This window comes from Artemia sp. Qi Xiang Cuo, chromosome 2 (genome assembly GCF_049724085.1).
Source record: "Artemia sp. Qi Xiang Cuo chromosome 2, ASM4972408v1, whole genome shotgun sequence".
Classification (NCBI taxonomy): Eukaryota; Metazoa; Arthropoda; class Branchiopoda; order Anostraca; family Artemiidae; genus Artemia; species Artemia sp. Qi Xiang Cuo.
The window spans coordinates 67,840,185-67,863,521 of NC_142795.1; the positions used below are offsets into that span (position 1 = coordinate 67,840,185).

Sequence of the window (23,337 nt, forward strand, 5' to 3'; positions counted from 1 at the left end):
TTATTTACAACTTCAAACAGCAAAACAAATAAATACTTTCATTTCTCGAAACTATTCCATCTTGAATTATCAGATATTCACTTGATCTCGTCAAATTACTACCATTTTGTGGTAAAGCTTTCTAATTTAGTTAATTATTAATTGAGTAAAAATATATTAAGACGCAAAAACAAAGTTTCAAAATACCACTTTTTAAGATAAAGATACAAATCGTAGAATGTGTAAGCTTGGAGGGAACTTACTCAATAACCAATTTCCTGACTAGATGCGTCAATGTACGGGAAGGACATGGTTAGTTTTTTATATATATACCCAGATTTTTGAGACTGAAGAGAGACTTTTTGACTTGCAGGGCGAACCTCTGCCCGTTTATTTTCTCGTTAGAAATACCTTGGGATCTTGTTGGATCATTGTAAGTGTCTGTATCTTATTATATATTATTGTAGTTTCTGAGACTTGTGGTCTACTTGGGACAGCCAGTCCCAGTAGAATATCTATATCTGTAATTATTATATGTAAATTGAATAAAAGTATTGTATTTTAGACAACCTCTCTACGATCCACCTTTCGCCCCTTGAACATACCCAGTTGGTACGCCTCATTAGTTCGGTCATAGCCTAAGGCACGCTACAAAAGTTTAATTACCTTAAGGCCAGAATTTATCTCCCCTATAAAGGGAGAATAAAGGCATCTACAACAATATCACTTCAATACCATAAAATACACTTCACAACAACTTCACAACAACTGGTGGCAGCGGTGGGATACCATAAAATACACTTCACAACAACTTCACAACAACTGGTGGTCTCTAGAAAAACTGGGTCGAGAAGGCTAGATAAAAATTATAGATTGAAATAAAATGGTTTTACCAGAGGAAAAAATGACTTCCCTGTCAACAGTACTGGAAATTGCAAAAATTATACCAGAATACGCGTGAAATTCAGACGTAGATGAGTTTATCCAAAAATTAAAAATTTTCGACGAACTAACTGAATCGTTTGAGGGTAAGGTCAAAGAGCGATGCAATGCAGCCAGATTAAAGGGAAGCACCATTAAACATTTTGAGGCAATTAAGGGAAAAGAGCCCAAGGACATCAGTACCCTAATTGAATCGTTTAAAACAAGATTCATAGATACAAGCATCTCCGAAAGGCTATGAACAGAGGTAGTCACATTCAATACCTCAACTAGTATCAGGGAATATGCAGACAAAATTTGTAGATCCGTTTTTTTACAATTAGAGAAAGGCAGAAATGACGAAACAGTACAGAAAGTATAACAACATACTTTTATACAAGGGTTACCAAAAAAGTTATTAAGACTAATATTATCGCGGAAACCTGAAAATTTAGAGCAGGCTATAATACTAGTCGAAACAGAGGTAAAAATTGACGAGGCTATGAGAAAGTTGGACCAGATGTCCATAAATAACACAGGAGGCCAAAAGAGTATAAAATGTGGAAGGGGACAGAAACAAGTGAGCCTTGAGGAGCCAAATCGTAAGCCAAAAAGGCACAAGGAAGGCCAAAACTCCTCACCATGGACTGACTCCTCCCCGTTTGACGACAGGTCCTACGGTATTACATCCTTAACCAATTGGAATACGAAGTATTATGGACACCCACTACATCCTCCCGATGAAAACTATAAAGCAAATGGTTACAGATCAAGAATATATAGAAATAGGTATAGACCCCATGAGGAACGGCAAATTACCAAGCAATATAGGAAAAGATTCAATTGCTATTATTGTGGCAAACCAAATCACTATGCGGTAGATTACTGGCATAAAATACCCAAAGAAGGCCAGACGTACAAAACAAAACACCAGTTCAGAACGTAAGGGGGCAGAAATTTAGGAAAGCAGGGAACAAATACTACTTGGCAAACACCTAATAATATTCCTGAATTTAGGCCTGGGAGGCAAATGGTTAACAATACCCATGGTCAAAATAGCAACGCTGAAGAAAACTGGGAATCCCCAGAAACTTTTGGCCAAACAGTGGGCATTTAAACGGAGAAACCAGCCTGTAAGGGTCGACAGAGCTGTTTCCTTACAAAGACCCCTATATAGTTTAGAATGTTGTGATACAAATGCAAATAATAGTCTACCGATTCTGCCTTGTTTTAAAATTGAGTGTTTTCAAAATTTACCATGCTTACTAGATACAGGTGCATCTAAATCATTAATTCGAGAGGAAGTTTTTAAGAGGTTTCCTCCTAGTGTCGAAAATCGCATAAGCAGATGCCAGAATACCCTGACATCAGTCAAAGGGCACAAGCTGACAATTTTGGCAGAATGTCCATTGAAATTTAGCACAGGGGATAAAGAAATAATAGTAACAGTAATAATATGCAAGCAGCTACAATTTTCTTGTTTTCTAGGAGTATATGCTATCAGAAAATATGGGATCGTATGGGAACCCATATCTGATACAATAACCATAAACCAGGCAAATGAAAATAATAGGCAAATTTGTGTAACAACAAATAACGAAAGTGAAGATTCGAATTATAACCTAAAAATAAGCGAAAAAATCACCATAGAAGGGGGAACGACAGCTTAAGTTCTAGCGACATTAAATGCAAAAGAAGAAAAGGTTAAAACAATGGATGCCATGATAGGAGGACACACCATAAAAGAATACCCAATTATTTTCGTGAAAAATCAGGTTATAAAAATTGAAAATGGTATAACATATTTAAAACTATCAAATCTAAGTAATAATAAAATAAAACTGAACCAGATAGAACTTGGATCAGTGGAAAAGATTTCAAATTCGGAAATAAAATCTCTAAACAGTCCAGAATTAAGCGTAAACTTCACTAGCCACGAACATTTATCCTCATTAAAACCGCAACCACAAGAAAAGTATGGAATGTCGAAAATGGATTTTTTGCAACAATTTGATTTAAAACATTTACCGGAAAACGTAAAAACTAGGGTGGAAGATATTTTTTGGGATTTTAAATGGACTTTTGCAAGACACAAAGCGGATTACACACTTAATCACGCACAAGATATCCACAGAGGGCCCTCCAATCAAAAAATCACCATATAAAACACCTTATCATTTAAAACCATGGCTAGAAAGTCAAACTAAAGAACTGAAAGATTAGGGAATAGTTAAAGAAACTGTGAGTGACTGTTGCTTTCCACTAACAATAGTCATAAAAACAAAAAACACTTGGAGTTTATATATTTATTGTAGATCACTGAATGCCGTCACGATAAAAGATGTGATGAAGTTGTCAGGAATTTATACGATTTTAGACGCATTAGTGGGTTAAAAATATTACACTAGTTTTGATTTAATAGCAGGATATTGGCAAATCGCTTTAGATGCAGAAACAAAGCATAAAGCTACAGTAATCTTAGACGATGGAAGAACGTTCATATTTGAACGTATTCCTTTTGGCCTATCATTCAGTCCAAATTGTTTTAGTCGACTAATGAATTTGGTGTTAAAAGATAACGAACCAGGAAGAAAAAAAGATACCTTGGCTTATTTAGATGATGTAAATAAAAGTTCAAATAGGGATAAAATCCTTTTAATAGACAGTGATGATAGAAATTCACAAAAATACCAGAGTTTTACTACTGATGACGGTCACTGTATATGTGACCGAAATATCTGGTATTTTTGTGAATTTCTATCATCACTGTCTATTAAAAGGATTTTATCCCTATTTGAACTTTTATTTATCGTCATGGAAAGGCAGTGTGGTCTCCGAAATTATTTAGATGATGTAATTCTGTTTAATGAAAACTTGGAAGACCACTTGGTCGGACTTAGAAAAATACTGGACAAGTTTGAAAAAGCAGGCTTAAAATTAAAACCAGAAAAGTTAAAAATAGTAGTACCAAAAATAGTTTTTCTGGGAGACCTGATAAATCAAGGTACTATTTCACCAAATCCAGAAAAATTTACAGTCATAAAAAATTTACAGCCTCTTAAAGATAAAAAAAGCTGCAGATCAGTTTGTGTTTTGTTAAGCTATTTCAGACGATATATTAAAAATTATGCCACAATAGCACAACCTTTGACAAACGTTTTGAAAAAATCAGGTAAATTCAAATGTCCAGCGGACGCAAAACAAGCGCTAAATGAAATAAAAAGGCACTTATTACTAGCACCAATTATTAAACTACCAGATTTGTCACAAGACTTCTGTTTGCAAACAGATGCTTCGGGGTACGGCTTAGGAGCCATATTATTAAACATAAATTCTGAAAGAGTTGAATCAATAGTTCAATACGCCAGTAGGTCACTGTCGGAAGCAGAAAGAAAATATTCGACACTTGAAAGGGAATATTTGGCAGTTGTAGTTTTTACAGAATATTTTCGACAATTTTTACTTGGAAAAAAAATTCATTTTACGCGTAGACCAAAAATCCTTCATTTGGCTACATACGATGCAAAATACCTCAGCCCAGCTGACACAGTGGATACTACGTCTGCAAGAATATTCATATACCCCAATATATATAAAGGGACTTACAAACATTTTACCAGACTATTTGTCACGAAATCCAGATACGGAAGGAAATTTGATAACAACCATCCAGAACGAACTGGGAGGGCTAGAAATACTGTCTAATGAAAATATTTCGAATCATCAAGATAAAGACGATTTTTGTTTGCGATGAAATCCTTTTTATCAAAAGGTAAGAAATTACCAGAGCGTTTTAAACATTTTTAAAGGACTTAGATAATTTTGATCTTTACGAAAGTAAAAATCATTTGGTAAGATATCATAGAACATCGCAAAAATATAGAAAAAATGACTTAAACATTATACCATTAATTCCAATATCTCTGGAAGGAGAAATCTGACAAATAGTACATGCAACGATTGGCTGTCACATGGGAGAAGCAAAAACTATGGGGAGGCTGAAGGGAAATTTTATTTTCCAAAAATGTACTCAAAAGTAAAAGCTTTCATACAAAACTGCCAAGGGTGTTCCAAACAAAAGTCGCCACCAAAGACCCATAGGGCCAAATTAGGTCTCTACCCCACCCCTTCAGGGGTAGGAGAACTTATGTCAATAGATGTTCGGGGAACAGGAGGATGTTAACCAGTTTCCTGAAAAGGAAACAGCCGCTTATTAACCGTAGTTGACCCTTTTAACTCATATTTATACGCTTTTCCTATTAAAGATGAAAAGACAAACACCATTGCGAAAATTTTGGTCAATCGCCTATTTCTGGAACACGGAATTTTTCCTAGAGATTTACTTAGCGACAATGGGCCATGTTTTAGAGCCAAATAATTAGATGAAATTACAGAATATCTGGATTTTAAACGATGGTTTACCTCGTCTTACATGGCAGCAGCTAATGGGAAGGTTGAACGTAAGCATAGGGAATTAGCTTACATGCTGGGAATACATGCCACAGAGGAAAATAAAAGTTGGGGTGAACATTTATCATTCGTAGGCTTTCCAATAAATACGGCTTTTTCACGTACCTTAAAAGAAACGCCATTTTTTTGCAACATATAAGAGATCCCAGAATTTGTTTAGATGAAATACATAATGATAGAATATGTTACAACTTAGACCAATATAAGCAAGAAGTGGTGATGCGAATGAAAAAAGCTACGGAACAACTTAAAGACAATCTGGAAGATGCGAAAACAGAACAAAAAGAAAAGTATGACTGAACAAACAAAAATAATAAAGATTACTGTTTAGTAGACTAGATTTATTTGTACAAGACTAACCTGGAAGGAAAAAAAAAAGTTAAAACCGAAATGAAATGGGTCCTACAGGATTATGAAGATTCTACCATATAATTTAATATATGTTTTAAAGCCTCAGTATAAGGAGAAGGAAGAAGTAGTACACCATAATAGAATGAAAAAGGGATGTATTTCAAAACCTTGGAAAACAGAGCGTATTCCTTTAGACGAAAAAATAGAGCAAACAGTTTCACCAGTATAAATCAGAAGACCATATGAAGTTTATGACCATTTTAATGACCACAAAAGTTGGGAGGAGTGGAAGGAGTATTTAGCCCAGTCTTGGCTACAAACTATCCACAACAAACAAGAGAAAAAAGAGAAATATTCGATGCTCATCGGATACTAGCGAGGAAGAAAATCAAACAAAACATAAGGGTTTAAAATGTGAAAAACCAAGGGTAAAATCTACAGAGGAAGAAAAATCGGAAGGAACCAATGAATTATCTGATTTTTCTAGATTAGACTCACCTACAGTCTTAATGCAAGAATGGCTTTTGGAATAAACACCATCTACCAGACGCGAGCTAACAGAATGTAACAGTGATAATTCTTCTACAGAAACCGATATCACTAAACCTGGGCCATCGTTAAGAAAACCTTCTTTAAGAAAGAAATTATGGAGAAAAGTAAAAAAAGCAGAGGGGCAGCAACAAGTTCCTTTGTCAGCAGCACAAGTAGCTAAAACACTTATGAAAAAGGCCAAACATCAGGAGAAACAAAGATTAAAGATATTTGTCGAGTCAACAAAACCGCGCTCAAATTCAAGGCCTTGTAAACCGCACTATAGAGACCACGGAAAAACTTGCAAATATTATAAAAAAGAAAAGCAAAAATTTGGGGTCCAAAACTCGGACCAGGAAACGGAGAAAGGCAGAACAAGCGTAGCCCCCAGCAGATTAATATTTGAATAAAACAATTATACTGAAAAAAATAAAAAAAATAAAACGAGTAAAAAGCCTCTAAAGAAATATCTATATTTTCTTTTTTTAATCGGTATCTTAATAACATCAAGTTTTACTTCAAATATATATCGCCAGTAAAACTTATTACCGTCACAGAGAAAAGAAATTAGCTCCGATCTGAATTGACATCATAGCTTCCTGCAAAAAAATTTGTTTCCGATACGAGATAAAACTTCGCGAACGGTGTAATGACAAGACTTGTCAAAACGATTTAGGCTTCGTTCCATAAAAGATATTAAGTAAGGCCACGTAACTTATAAATAAGTGTTATGAGACTAATTAAATTATATATATTTAGAATAGACATTAGAAGGCAATTCTTTTGATATGTATATTGAAAAAATATATTTTGGGAGGATAATAAAAAAAAACGAAGGAGGTTAGTTTGCTAAAATAGGGTCATTGGAAGCTAGAAAATTTGGAGTTTAGCCCAATCACTGCTGGTATCTCGTTTTTAAGTAAATGCAAACCATCTACTAACCTTTGACTCTCTGAGGTGACACTTTCAGTCGAATTTAAAAAAAAAACTTTTTTTAAGAAATAAAAAAAAAAATAATAGTAAAATACAGCCAGGGTTGACATTAAGTGCCGGCTATGCTTACAAGCTAGCTGTAATCTTATTATAATTAGTTATAGTCTAATAGAATATTTTTTTTTATTAGTTACAAATGGTAAAAAAAAAATGAAATTTTAAAGAAGCGCTATAAAGATTTAAGCAACACTTAGAATAAGCTTAGAAAGCAAAACGAGTGAAAAGCGATATAAAAATAAATTATAACCTAAAAACTTACGAGGAGGTAAAAGCCAAGGACAAAATCCATTAAAAATAAGCCAAAAATTAAACCTCATCGTCACAAGCAAACCACAGTAGTTCAAGATAATAATTTTCACTCTAGCGATGTTTTGGATCTGAGAAAACGAACTGGCAGAGGAGAATCCTAGTTTAAACAATTGGTTTTCACCTGTGCCAACCCAAACACTCAAATCCCAATCCATTGAACCCTAACACAAACTATACAGTGTCCACTTTTCTTTGAAAGTAAAATATAGCACTACACATCAAAGGAGAAGTGACAGTAATAAACATAAATTCATTCTTGTAATCCTCCCTGATTCAAGCTTATCAGTAAACCCAAGATAATAAGCACTAAATTCAAAATTTTTTAGCCTTGCAAGAGAAGTGGTACCTGTCTTTCTTTGGTTAATAAAATAGTGATGAAAGCTAGGAAAAATCGGCAACCATTATATCGTAAAAATTACACTTTAAGGAAGAAATGAGAACTAGCAAATGCGGGACAAAACTTAGTTAAAAGTATTCAAAAAAAAATTAGCTGAAAAACTACAGTACTTTTATAACACAAAAACTTCAGAAGAAAAAATTTGAAAAATTTCAAAAATACAGGTTGCAAAATTAGACACCCCCCACCTCTTAAATATATGAAGATAATGAATTTGACCATAGAAGGGCAACCAGCATAAAAACTTGTTAAGGGTTTTTGAAAAATACGTGAAACATATAAATATAGGCTCCATTGAAAGACCTATTTTACTGAAAAAGCGGAAAAGACTTGAAAAAAACCCTTAGGCTCCATTGAAATAACGAATAAAAAAAAATAGAAGGGTTCAAGTTGAAAATATAGCCAGACGAAATTAACAAGGAAAAGAAACTGAATGGAGTCAGTTAAACGCACTTATTGTTATACGCACTTATTGAACTTGCCGAACGAAATTAGTACGAAAAATGTACTAAATAAGTACAAAATGAGTAGCATTAATACTACAGAGCTGTGTGCCAAGATTACTGTGTGTTATGTGTGTTAAAAATTACTGTGTGCCATGAAGGCCAGGTATTTTCTTCTGCAGAAGGGCCACTTTTCTGAAAAAAGAATAGCCCAAGAGAAAATTGTGGCAACAAATCAAAAAGTGTGGCAATATTATAAATAATTAATTATTTTGTGTGCAGGTTCATAATATTCCTTTTAGCTGTAGCCATGACAAGAGGACCTGGAAACGTTATAAGGAGCTACCAGAAGGCAGTCCTGGTAAGCACACCTTCAGAGTACATGGAAAGTCATTTGATAATGGCATAACAGGTATAAGGTGAACAGCAAAATTTTTTTTTTATCTTATCAGATCCAAGCTGTAAATGAAGTCTTAACCCAAAAGGACATTAAAGCTAAAAAGAGAGATTACAGACAAAAACGTTATAAAACTGTCTCAAGTACCAAAAATTCGAAAAGAATTAGAAAGCTCAAAAGTCTGAAAAGTTTGAGCAAAGTCATGTTATATGAACTATTGCCAAGCCCTTATATAGAGGCTAATCACAGTTATCAGTTATAGTACATGAATCTATTTGTTGGAGTTGCTTTTGTTTTGTAAATATTTTAATGGCAGTTAGGACTTATCATATAAAAGTCTTGACGGACTTAATTAAAAGTTGTAAAAAGAACAAATATTGCAGTGATTAAATAAATTATTAGGGTACATAATTATTATTTGTTTTTAACAATTAAGTACCAGCATAACTTCGGTTAATATATATATATATATATATATATATATATATATAATATATATATATATATATATATATATATATATATATATATATATATATATATGTATATATATTTATATATATATATATATATATTCATTCATGTAAATATAATTAAACTATTCATGTAAATATAGTGAATTAAATGTTGAGTGTTTGTGTTTTTTTATTTTTATATCATTCAAGAAGTATTCTACATTAATACTTCATAAACAATTAACAAAACAATAATTGGAATTAATTCCAATGCTTATCTATACCGTGTATTATTTTTTAATGCTTTAAGTTTTAAACAGTAGTTAAATATCCTATCTAGTTTTGCGAATTAAAAAAAAAATACTTATCTAAGCAATTACACAATGCTTGTATAAATATATACTATATTTTTATTTTCTTTAAGTTTTAACTAGTGATTTAATGCAATATATAAATGTTTGACATCGAGTCAATGTGTAGATATAGTTTTATTGTGAAACAATCTGTTAAGTGATTAATAATTACATATTAAGAGTAAAAAGAAGAGAAAGTAATTAAAAGTAATTAACTTTCGTTAAAAAAAAGAATACATTGATATATACGAATTTTGAGTGTTTCTTTCTACTATATATGTAAAACTATATGCTTTTATATGTATTCTAATGTGAATATTTATTTTAGATACAGCCTTAGCTATTTTTTTTGGAAATCAAATTTTTCGTAGCATCTTTTCGGATCCATTTTTCTTTCAATCATATTTTGACACATTTTTGGAAAGTAACAAATTTTGAAGCCACTTCAAATATATCCTAATACTATCATCTCATACCATCAGAAATCAAACGATTCTTGATCAACTGATATTTGGAAACTATAGCAGTAATACAGGCTTTGCTACAAGTTCATCAAGTGAGATAAAATCAGAACTTAATTTAGGCCTAGATAATGTACTACCTAGCCCAAATAGCTGGAAATATGTGAAAATGCTTTGTGCTAGAAAAATATGTGAAAATTTAAAAATTAATAATGTTATATGTAATTTATCCAAGGTAATTCTAAAAGAAAAATAAACGGTATATTAACCACATCACACAGATAAATTAAATTATTAAGGGGAATTAAATTTATACTCAAAAAAAATTCATAAAACTTATCTTATATAAATCTAATTTAAGCAAAACCACTAATATAATGTTTAAGCCGCTTGGGGTCAAGTTAAAACAGAAGATGCATATGCAAAAGGCTAAAAAGAGTATTTTTCAGTCCTAGAGACAGAGAAAAAGAGAAACAAGGATGAATTTCAAATTGAAATCCTTCGACAAAAAAGAACATGGCCTATATTGGACCAGAAACATGACCCTAAGGAAACCCATTGAGGGTATATGCACATAAAGACCCAAAGATGGCAGCATAATAGCTGTAAACAATATTAAGTTGTTTTAAAAGTAAAATATTGAGAATTGGGACAATTCTTCTTTAAATGGGGAGTATTGTGGTAAATCTTTCGAATTTAGTTAATTATTAATTGAGTAAAAATATATTAAGACGCAAAAACAAAGTTTAAAAATACCACTTTTTAAGATAAAGATACAAATCGTGGAATGTGTAAGCTTGGATGGAACTTGCTCAATAATCAATTTCCTGGCTAAATGCGTCAATGTACCGGAAGGACGTGGTTAGTTTTTTATATATATACCCAGATTTTTGAGACTGAAGAGAGACTTTTTGACTTGCAGGGCGAACCTCTGCCCGTTTATTTTCTCGTTAGAAATACCTTGGGATCTTGTCGGATCATTGTAAGTGTCTGTATCTTATTATATATTATTGTAGTTTCTGAGACTTGTGGTCTACTTGGGACAGCCAGACCCAGTAGAATATCTATATCTGGAATTATTATGTGTAAATTAAATAAAAGTATTGTATTTTAGACAATCTCTCTATGATCTACTTTTAGCCTCTCGAACATACCCAGTTAGTACGCCTCATTAGTCCGGTTATAGCCTAAGGCATGCTACCAAAGTTTAATTACCTTAGGGCCATAGTTTACCTCCCCTATAAAGGGAGAATAAAGGCATCTACAACAACATCACTCAAATACCATAAAATACACTTCACAACAACTTCACAACAATTTTCTGCTCGATTTCTAGGTTCACTTTTCTCAGTAATTCCTAGTTTCTTACAAAAATATGGATTTTATTCAACACATTGTTAGTTTCCATGTCAAACCCATCCAAGGACTTCGGCATTTGAGATTTAATGATCCGGCATAAATTGAAGTACTTCAAGTCGAATGTATCAAAGTTTTCTGTGCTGAGAGTAGTTGCATCTTTTATTTCTGGGATTATGACATCAATCTTTTTTGAAAGGAAATTCAAAAGAATCAATATTCGCTTTTCTATCGTCTTTAATGTATCGCTACAATGAGTGTTTCGTGATTTTTCTTCCTTAGCCTTTTTTATTAAAATACTTATTTGCCCAGTCAGAAGAGTTAGGTAGAAGAGATCCCAAAATGCAGTTATAACTGCAGAAGACGCCTTAATTTTAATTTTGTTTTTTAAGTGTCCGACACATCGAAGATCACAAACAGGCCAAAGTTTTTCTTGTCCTATTATTGTGTGGTAGGCCCTATGAAACAAAAAAAATATAATCATAACTTGTACTGCGTCATCAATTAGAAAACTTATAAGCTTCTGAGGTGGATGTTTGTGAATCACGCTTGAATTCAGTTTCTTGTAAATATTTGATGGGGAAACAGAAGGTATTTTATTTTTCAAATTCTCGTGTGCAGTTTTTATTTGCTGATTGCCCTCAAGATAAAGCACTATTACCGCTGAAGTGGCTCTTGTAATGGCTTCCAAAACTTGGAAGGCTTGTAAGGCGTGTATGTCCTTCAGCTTTTCAGGGCTTGACAGTGATTCCAGAACACAAACAATAACACACTCCATTTCTCTTCCTCGAAGTCTTTCGGGTGAGTGAATGTTATCCTTAAATCTGTAGATTTTATCATTTAATATCGGTTTAAGGCGTTGCCGCAAAGATGGTAAAAATTGCTCTTCTTTCTTGTGGGTAATATTTAAGATCTCCTCAATGGTCATATTGACTGTGTCAAAATATTCCGAAATTTTTACCACAGCAATATCATCAATTCCAAATTTCCCTGTTATAATGTAGGCTTCAACTATCGCAACAACTTTGTCAACCATTTCACTATGGCTCTGTACTTGGTAGAGATCACATGGCACTCCTACCACACGAGTCCCCGATTTGTATCCATTGTATCCATATATAATTTCAACTCTCGTTCTTAAGTCATCCCATTGTGAGTACCGATGAGTACTTATGGTGCTTAATACTGCATCTGTAAGTTCGTGGATACTTGCTGTAAATCTAAGTGTATCTGTAAGGCGAGCACATTGACAAATTTCATGGATTGCGTCATCTTTAATCTCCAATAGAGAGAAGGGTCGTAACAAGGTTTGAAGGGACGGGAGAATTGTATAGGTTGTGAACCAACAGAAGTTCGAATTACTTATCAGCTTTAGCATAGGATCATATCCACTCACTTTTCTTATATCTGCAAAACCAACAGTATCGTCACGGAAGAGTTTGAAAATTTTGTCTTTTCCCGGGATCTTAAAAATTGATTCGTCAATTTGGTCAAAGTTGACTAGATATGCCGAGAAGGTAAATTTGACAAGTTTTTTCATTGAGTTATGAATTCCAATCCGTTTTTCAATAGAATTCCAAAAACTTTTACGGATTTTAATTAGCATATCCTCGCTTTCATGGATAAGAAGAATGAGCTCCTTAGAATTTCCAGGGTTTCCTTCAACCTCTTTCCAAAGTTTTAGAAAGACTTGAACCATCTTTGCAAGCAAACAGTAAGTTTTGCCGGTACCTGGAGCACCTGTGATTTGAAGGTAGTTCTGATTACATGAAACAACTTCCATTTGCGCTGGTGTTAGAAAAACACCATCAATATCATTCTTATTTTTTATGTATTCTTTATCTAGTTCTTTTCTTGCTTTACTGCTGTCATGATGAACAAGTTTGTTGGGTTCTATAAATGATTCACTCGCGTAAGTTCCATAAAACCTAGAAAGAGAAAAAAAAGATACGTAGTACTTGGAAAGAAGTACAAGTTCATTAGAAAAGAATTAATCACAAAATATTCTGAAAAAATATTATGTAAATCTACATTTTATAATAGTCTATAAGGCGGTATAAAGAGGAAGGGATTAAGGTCTAATTCCCCTACCGAAATATGGAGATTTAATAGCTAAGTATAATGATTATATACAATACAATAAATGGCAACTGTTAATCAAAATTTGGCTGAAAATATCACATTTTCGGGTGCTCAGGGGACATATTCATGGACCTAAACGTTGATAACCCTGTTCCTGCTGCATTTGAACACAGACTCAGAAATAATTTTTTCTCGGATGAGTCATGTTAAGACTGAAAAGCAAAACAGGTTGAAGAAAGAAAGGATTGAAGCCATCCAGGTCATAAAGTCACAACTAAAATTAAAATATACAGTTTGCTGCAGATATGTCCCTATACAAAATCAGATAAGGTTCCACTATTCCAAAAAACATTATGTGGCCCCTCTAAAAGCAATCTGTTCCAAAAGCAAAGATTGAAAGATTTGTGTATATGAATTCTATGTTTTCTTTTTTTTATGTATGTGAAGTGAAATTTTGATGTATGTGAAGAGTTACTATTTCTTTAATGGACTTCACTACGACTACAACTAATAATATACTTTGTATGAACTATAGCTTTGTAAAAGCTATTCAGCAACAAAAGATTTCCCTATAGATTTGTAAAAGAAAAACCTCCACCCCTTCCCCCAAAGAAAAAATTAGATTGCAAGCTGTAGGTCCAGCACTTTTATCTCTTATTATTGTTTGTTGAACAGAATACAGTTTTACGGTGAGATAGATGGTTTTTATGGGACACAGTCTTCATTTTTGCAATGCGAGATGAAATCTAGTAAAGACTGAACTTCAGTTCATAGCAGGGGCGAATCTACAACATTTTCATTGGGGACCACACGACACTGAAATCATCATAGCCACAAACTTTATAGGAAAATTAATATTTCCCATCCTGAGCAACAAAGAAAATCACTTTTTCGCATGGGAAGCATTGTTGTGTCTCTTTTGTGTCTCTATTTTTTTTTTTTTTTTTTTTTTTTTTAAGGGTGATTGTACTGAAGCAGTGGCTGTAAAGTGTTGAGAGAGTGCTTATATGAAAGGAAATCGACTTATCTTGTACTTTTTATACAGAAGATAATATCAAAATAAAATGCTACTTTTGACACAAACTTCATCTTCGTATACAAAATGGCATAACACGCGTATCTTTTGACAAGATCTTATAACGCGTAATACATAGAAGTCACATCTTTTTTTACTTAGAGCCCCCAAATAGGAACTCACTGACAAAATCATGGTTGAAGCATCAGATGGAATCTAGTGAAGAACAAATTCTAGTAACAGAGAGTGACCATAGTAACCAAAAGTTTAAAAACACAATTTGAAAAAAAAATGTTATGTGAGTTGAATCGCCGGTTGAAGTTGATTCAGGAATGGAAACTTTGATTTCCGTTGATGTCAATGGTAGAGCTTTATCGCTAATTTTAGAGAAAATATGATCCCCGTCCGGATTTCCTAAGAAAGTTACTAGAAGCTAGAAGAGTTTTACGTCTGATTATCCTTCGTCGCATAAAATGGAATCTAATGGCAACATACATAGTAAATAGCTAATCTAAGTTCTGAATTAGCTATTCACTTTTAAATGGATTTTTTTTTTACTTTCCTTGAGCAAAAATGAAATAAAATCATCTCATTTGGTTATATGTGATAAATCGGATAAAATCATTCTTCGATCCTAAGTTTCAAAAGAATTACTTAATACAATTTATTATTTCTATCTTTATATTGTGAGAGAACGGATAACCAGGTCTTACGTAGTTGCAAAAAAAATAGGTAAAATGGAAATGTAATATTTTTAAATTAGAGAGGAAGAGGGATATGAAGATAGAGAGGGAGGAAGAACAGAAACGCTATCAAAAATCTATTTTGTCTATTTCGCCAGAAGGTGTATTTTAGTGTTGCAAGTCGGGCTTTACATAATGAAGAAGTTAAAAGTTCCTCTTTTCTATAAAATTTCCATTTTAATTTCATTTATGTAAGGCGTATTCTAATGTTTTCAGTTTTTAAATTCATTATTGAAAGTCATTTGAACAATTATGTTGTCTGACACTGAAAGAAGAAGAAGAATGATCTTGTCAAATTTCTTTCTTTTCCTTAATTTTTTTTTCTGCACGAATTACGGTTCTGGAACTGTTTTATGGCAGGCCTATAAAATATCTCAGGAAATTATGTAGGCCTACTAGATGATCGTTTTCTATACCAAAGGCGAAACCATTTCCGAAAAACTACATTAACTCCACTGTGCCTATGCACAATTTCCAGAATTCAATTGCTTTCTTTGATTATGGGCTTTTCTAGACGAAGCATCGTGAGAAAGCCTTCGAACAAGAATCCAATGAGGAAAACTGAATGAGATACAGAATTACTACAGGCTGCAGTCTCGGCTGCTTTAACTATAATGTATCGACGTGACCTGCTGCAATTACTTTTGGTATTCCACAGCAGACTTTGGAAGATCATTTTTAAAATGTTCGAATACAAGACTTACCAATTGAGGCTTTACCATGTTCTTTCTTATTTCTCAAATATGCAACTAGACGTGTTTTCACAGATGAGCAAGAAGATAGGCTTTCAAAGTCCTTGAAAATAGCATCTCAGATACACTGTAGGTTTAGTCCCGTCAAAGGGAGGAGCCTTGCTCATGCATATGCCAAAACCAAAGGATTAATATCCCAACTGCTTGGAATAGTACAGAATAACCTAGGACTGGAATTGTAGGTGAAGATTGGTACAAAGGACTGTTGGATCGAAATTCATAACTCTCTATTAGACCCCAAAGGAAACTACCTTGGGGCAAGCCAAAGCATCCTTGGGGTGGGCGAGCAGAACCACAATAAATTTAGTTTTCAAAAAATTAGAAGACGTCAACACTCCTTCTAGTTCCCACTTCTGAATATATGGAACTTAAATCATGCAAGATTGGCAAGATTGTTGGAAAAAAGTTCAAAAACAAATTAGAAAAGTTGCTTCTGATAAGAATTATCAATTGACGTCTATTTGTGTTTCTGTGACTGCAATTGGTAATGCTATATCATCAATACTTATTTTCCAACAAACAATGGGGCTTCTAATAGAAAGTAGACCCAGGAGAAAAAAGTAAGCTCCACAAAAAAAGCAAAGGCGAGGAATAGTAAACCCATTCAAAAATCTAAGGCTAAGGTGGACCTGTTCATAAAGTGACGAGGAATCCGTGTTCTTTGAAGAGTTTGGAGGAGACAAAGATATTAATTTTAATGCCGACTCTGATGAGAGTCTTGCTCTTGGGATGAGTGACAAAGAAAACTGCCACGAGATTGATCAAATAGAAGTGAATGATTATATTCTAATTAGACTTACTCCTAAGAAAGGAGGCACTGCTCACTATGTTGGGCACGTCATTGAAGGGAGTCTGCTCAACCATTACCTTAAGCGCTTGGCACCATCAGAATTTGTTTTCAATCGATGGTCTGCAAAGGGGGTGTCATCCTGAAGTTAAGAAAACCTCAAATTCATGAGGAGGTTCTCACCTTGCGGAGAAGTTCTGTTTTAGCTCAGATGTTTCTTCGTTCAATGTTTTCTAATGCAAATAACCGAATTATCCTTATCTTACAACGAATGTTTTTATAGCATAAAACAATTTTTGTTTACATTTTTTTTACAAGGGGACCGAGCTTTCCTCAGTGAAGTGAGTTTTAGACATAAAAAAAGGTGTCTGGCGTACTCCCCCCCCCCCCCGCGCAAACGCGTACCCTCTATACCCTGATTCACCCAAGAAAAAATACTTTGTGTATTTTTTCTATGTTTAGTTTTTTTTAAACAAAGATACAAAGTGTAGGTATTTTTACAAATTTAGGAGTCAATTACCCCACTCCAACTGACATACCGGGCAAGTGCAAACGCTGGGACATATTATTCTAATTCTGGGTTGCTTGAAATAAATGACACGGGGTTTTACAGACGGCAAAAATAGAACCAAACTCATAATTAAACTTTCCTTGTCTGTTGAAAGATATATTTATTTATTTCTAACCCATCAGACAATATAAAAGTACGCAGAGACGGAGTGCATAGATAAAGCGACAAAAAAAAGTAATATGAGAAAGAAAATAAAGAAACATCACAACTTTCACAAAAGTTTATAAAGAACATCAATAAAACCCTGAACAACTTTTACATACATACAACTTTAGATATCACTGTACAAGAAGGGAATACCATGGATGAAAACTGATTTTACGATTGTGTTTCGAATTAAGTTCTGGTAGAGCTGTTGCTGGGTCAACTATTTTATAATCGCGGCTTAATACTAAATTTCGGGTCAAGGGGAGAAATTAAGCAAAATGTTCTGCGAATTGGAAACATGATGAAAGGAGCTTATGCTTTTCCCTACGTGAGAAAATTGTCCAAAATTGTTCTGCATACAGACAATGTGGAGATGCTGTTGAATTATACAGTTTAGTGAGGCTTATTGTTCTTGTACGTTTTTATTTCGGACAACTGAAGCATTAGACACACCTCATTTTTTTTCAAATGGGAAATCAGCAGTAAACGAATTTTCTTTAGGGATGGGCCAATTGGTAGACCAAGATAAACAAGTTTTTCAACTGGCTTTCCTAAAGAACGTCCCATTTGGACTGACGGTGTCGGACCCAAATTGCCCCAATTAAATAGAAGAATCTCAGATTTGACTTATTTGACTTATATCCCTTCCGGCCATTGTGGCTGTATTGGGGCTTCTTCTCTTCTCACTAGTCATTGAATATGGTGACAGTATTCGGTTCTGTCTGGTGCTAGACGCAGAAGTTGGGTGAGGTTCTTGCCATAGAAGTTGTCGTACCATCTCTTGCGAGGTTGCCCACGAGGTCGTGTGCCATGTACTCGTCCTTCAAACGTGATTTTGGAGAGTTGATTTGATGACATTCATTGGATATGACCAAACCAGCGGAGTTGCTGACTTCTAATTCGGTCCATGATAGTTTGTGAGCAGTGGAGGAGTTTACGGAGGTCTTCATTGGATACTCGGTCGATCTAAGTGATCTCTGCTATGCGACGGAGACATTTTGTTTCAAATGCGGAGATTCGCCTTTCATCATTATCTTAAATTAACCATGTTTCACTTTTATACATAGCAATGGGGATTATGAGAGAGTTAAAGAGCCGGACTTCAATAATTTTGATAGTACTTTACTTTTTCAAATTGATGATAGGTTCTTGGAGCTGCTGGTTGCAAGTTCAAATCTAAACCTAATGGTTTTTTAATAATCGTTTTAGAGGTAAAAAGAATTCTAAGGTAGGAGAAGGACCCTGTAATTCTAATTTGCTCCCAGTCTCCGATTATGAACGTGGCTTTAGGGATAAAGTTTCTAAATGCCCGCTTTAGTTTTGTTTTTGCTGTAAGTGTTATCCTTCAGACGGCTTTGTTTGCTGACACTATCTCGTTTGTATCTGTTTGGAGGAGATATTCATGACTGTTAATTTTCAAGATGTCGTCTGCGTACGCTAATTTGTCGACAAGTTTCCCTCCAATGGATTCACCGTCTGTGGTTTTAGCAAGTGATAAAGCTCTATTTAGAAACAGATTAAATAGATGAGGGGATAGGAGGCAACCCTAAAGAACACCTTCTGACATCTGGATCTCTTCTATCAATCCATCAGGCATCTGAACCTGGCTACAAATGTTCAAATACATATCTTTAATCAACGTTACTATACTTTTGGGGATTCCATAATGGAGAATTATGTACCAAAACCCTTTGTGGCATATTAAATCAAGGCCCTGTTTAAAGTCAATAAAAAGCGAGAGCAGTTCCTTTCCGGTCTCTATGTATTTCCCCATCAATTGTCAGACGGAAAATACATGATCTACAGTAGATCGTTCTTTTCGGAAGCCGGCCAGATATTCCTCTGAGGTGAAGTCTGTTAAGGATATTAGTCGATAATGTAAGATTTTCGTGAGGATCTTTGCCGGTTGGCTTGTCATGCGAATTGGTCTGTAGTTATTACAATCGCCTTTTTCACCCTTTTTGTAGAGGGGGATCCAGATATTGGCTTTCGCCCTAGATCTGGGGAAGTGGTCTTTTTCCCAGATGCCTACTGTGACTTTATGATAGATGTCTACCAGTTCTTCTGGGCCCGACTTAAGTAGCTCTGAATGTATGCCATCTGGGCCAGGAGCTTTATTTGTTTTCAGGGTCTATATAGCATCAACTGCCTCCTTTGGTAATGGTGGTGGACTTGTATCCACGGGGTACTCTCGTAGATGAGAAGCAAGTAGGATAGATGGGTCAGGGGTTATTGTGGGGTTCAGTCTCTGGCGAAAGTGTTCGTTCCAGCGGTCCCACCTCTAACCAGAATCTGCCATGAGTTGCCCATGTTTATTCAACATCTTTGTTGCTGTCATAGGGTTCTTTTTAGACAACTCCCGTAATTTTTTTTAAGTGTAGAGGCTGCCATTCTTTTTTTAAAGGCGTCTTCGCAATCAAGGCACATCTCATTGACGTATTGGCGCAGAGCCAGCCGTTTTTTTTTCTCTACTATACGTTTTAACCTTTTGTATTCATAATGGCTTTGTTGGTTTTGTTTGTTGGCGTGAATACGTTTTTCAGCAGTGATCTCGATGATTTCGGGTGTGATCGGTGGTTTATCAGAGCCGGGCTGTGCTCCTAAGATCTCATTAGTCGTTTCTCTGATGATTGAGTCGTCAAATCGGTTAAATAATCGTCGGTTACCCCGGACGTGGTGAGTTAAACATGAACATTATCATCATCATCATTATTATCATCAATAATAAGGACATCATCCACATAATAGACAAGTGTCACGTTTGCTGCTGCGTCGATGCATGAGGATATGTACTTTGATTGAGCCTCTAAGAAACCGTTATTAAAAAGAGTAGCCGAAGTGGTAGCACTTTGACGCGTACCTTTATAAATAGAGACAAAACTATTCAGATCATTTGGTGGGCTACTAAGACGAGAAAGTCTATTTCGTAGAGAACGTGAAAGATTAGATGAATCGGAAACTGGCAAGCTGAATGGATTTGTAATTTTGATGTGTACTTTAAGCCGCAAATATAAATTTCTCAAAGTACAAATAACAGTGGGATTAACACCTCTTCTTGGCCACAAGAAGGATCGTGGGTCGATGTATCAATGAGTCAAAATTACACCTAACAACGTGTGCTGCTAGAACAAAACCTTCTTGTGCCAGTTCAGCCTCCATTAGGACATTAGCTACAGCACTAAGGGCATCAAAGCACCCTATTTTATTCTGAAAACCAAACTGCTATGGCAGAACGCTACATTTCTCCTTTAATTCAACTACAAAAAGCTGCTCAAACAGTTTACAGAATGTAGTAGAGATTTTTATAGGCCTGAAGGTTGAGCACTGAATGTTAGATTGGCCTTTCTTGGGAATAGGAGTGAGATCACCAATGCAAAAAGGCGACGGTAATGTAAAAATTTCAAAAATCATCTGGATGAGCAATCCTAGATGTGACTTGAGCAAAGGGTTCCATGGATAAAATGATATACATTAATATTATCTATACCAGACGAAGCTTTCCGTCTGATTTTGGAGACTGCCGTTATTATGGCTTGAATTGTAACAACATAGTGAGACTCCGGGTAATAAGATAGAAATTCTCCAAATTTGGATTCATGTATAAACTTTTAAATTGATCCGGTGCAGCAAATTTTTTCAAAGCACATATCTTCTACTTAAATAGAGAGTACCAGACGCCTTCGGGGCAATAAAGGATGTGGTGTTTGGGGGAGTAAGATACTGCGAAATGGACTTAAACGAATCAGAAACTCTTATGTAAACCTCAGTCAACATTGCCTAGACGATGACGAGCTAGCTCGTCAAAACATAACAAAATGCATTTAAACAAATTTTTGATGCGTTTTTTTTTTTTTTTTTTTGTACCCCCCTCGAAAAAATACACCCCCCCCCCCAAAAAAAAAAATCATCCTGGATAGGCCGTTGTTCACGAAATACTATGGAATAGCTTATCTTGTACACAACAATCATAATTTCGGTAATAATGGCTTATTATTTCTCGTTTAACGATATAAGTACGATAATATATATATATATATATATATATATATATATATATATATATATATATATATATATATATATATATATATATATATATATATATATATATATATATATATATATATATATATATATATATATATATATATATATATATATATATATATATATATATATATATATAAATTAAAAATAAAGGGGAAATAACTAACCATGCTAAGAGCGTTCGAATGGAATAATCAGTGTCATCGTCTATGACTGCTTCTTTTTCAGTGTCAATAACTTCTGCTATCGTCTTCATATAGTCATCCTTAAAAACTGCATTTTTAAGATCCAAATTCTGCTGATTTGGTCGCATTGTATTTGCAAATAAAATGAAATACTTGACAGACAACGAGGCGTTGTTACCTCCGTGTTCTAGTAGATATTTTTCTAAAATGGTCAAAACTCTCAGTCTCTGATGTTCGTACTGCTTTGACAATCTATCTACCAAAATCTTTAAGTCTTTCTCTGAGGGGTACTCTACCAGTTTAAATGCCTTTACCTCTAAAATAATAACAGAACATTTCGTCACTAGAATAAAATCTCCAAGTTCTTCGTTCTTATGAGAGGCTTTTAGGCTGTAGAATACATACATTGGGAGATGTGAACTTTTTAGTTCTTGATAAACTTCATATTCTGCAACAAATCCACGCTGTTCTTGGTCTCCAATTTTCTTTATAACTGGTGGAAACATAAGAGGACCACTCAATTCAAGATGATTTCCTTCATTACAAAAATCAGACAATATACTCTCAGCAGCTTGAAGAAACGGCATAGATCCTGAACGTCCGGGAATTTTGATCCGTCCACAGCATGTGCATCCCTTAAGATAGTCTTTGAAGTACATTTTGCCTCGAATGATTTAACAAGCCCACTAAGCTAGGCTGCACTTGGGCACATAATATTCATATCACTTCAGTATCTTTAACTAAATTAAGTCAGTTTCCGGAGCGGAACTTACTAAAAAAACAATGACTTAGTCTCTTATCACTCTTAAATACTAGCAATAAATGATACTATGACGAATATTAATTTTCTATTCGTGTTAACTACTATCTAATTTTGCCTTATAGTAAATTGTTGCTTTGAAAAGAAATTTAAGGAAATTTCGAAAATAGCCTGAAACCCCCTAAAAATGGCGTCGCATCGAAACAAAAAGTACACCACGGAATTGTCTTTGCCGAAAACCCTACACAAAAAAATTGAGTACAGAGGTAAGATGCTAGAGATACGAGTTTTCAATAATCTAGAATCAGGGAGTTGTTTGCTAGACTTGCTACTAAAATACTAGAATTGTTTTTATTTTTTTTTTTTTACTTTGTGATTGTAGGTCTCTTTAAGAAATCTCTTAAATAAAGTTAGTAGTAGCCTATATTCTTGGCTTTCTCTTGTCAATTTTTTACTATCAAGTAAAATTGGTCAGGACCTGGGTAAAAAGGTCTAGCAAGTGTGCCTCCATGGGTGCAGTTCCCCATAATAGCCCCTAGGTGTCCTGGTCCCTGTCCTGACCTTTTTGGGTACACTCAGAATCAAATATTTCCCAATGATAAATCCTGCATAGAGACAATGTGCAATTGGCATAATTTACTATCCTTGCCCAAGGACAATGGGCAGAGGGCATGGTATTCCGAGAGGTATAGCTATTTAATCTTTTGACTAGTTTAAACAAAATGATAATTTTGATATTTCAATCAGTGTTGATCAGGGGGGGGGGGAGGCGGGCTGCCCACTAATTCTCTTCAACATCTTTTCAACATACCTTGAAACTTTCAATTTAATA

The 23,337-nt window shown here is 34.5% G+C and overlaps 1 protein-coding gene across 1 annotated transcript; it reads right to left on the reverse strand.

Annotated features, from left to right (window-relative positions):
• Positions 1 to 11,376: 11,376 nt before the first annotated feature.
• Positions 11,377 to 22,512, reverse strand: LOC148955535 (uncharacterized). Its single transcript, XM_089108239.1, has 2 exons — positions 21,728 to 22,512; positions 11,377 to 13,344 (listed from the first exon to the last, which is right to left on the reverse strand). Exons 1-2 carry the CDS (start codon positions 22,402 to 22,404, stop codon positions 11,418 to 11,420), a joined length of 2,604 nt encoding a protein of 867 aa, XP_088964365.1. The 5' UTR covers positions 22,405 to 22,512; the 3' UTR covers positions 11,377 to 11,417.
• Between the last annotated feature and the right edge of the window lie 825 nt (positions 22,513 to 23,337).

Coding starts and splice junctions, on each gene's coding strand:
- LOC148955535 (XM_089108239.1), bottom strand. CDS start 22,404: ATGTACTTCAAAGACTATCTTAAGGGATGCACATGCTGTGGACGGATC. Junction 13,345..21,727: donor ATTCGAACGCTCTTAGCATG/GTTAGTTATTTC, acceptor TTCTCTTTCTAG/GTTTTATGGAACTTACGCGA.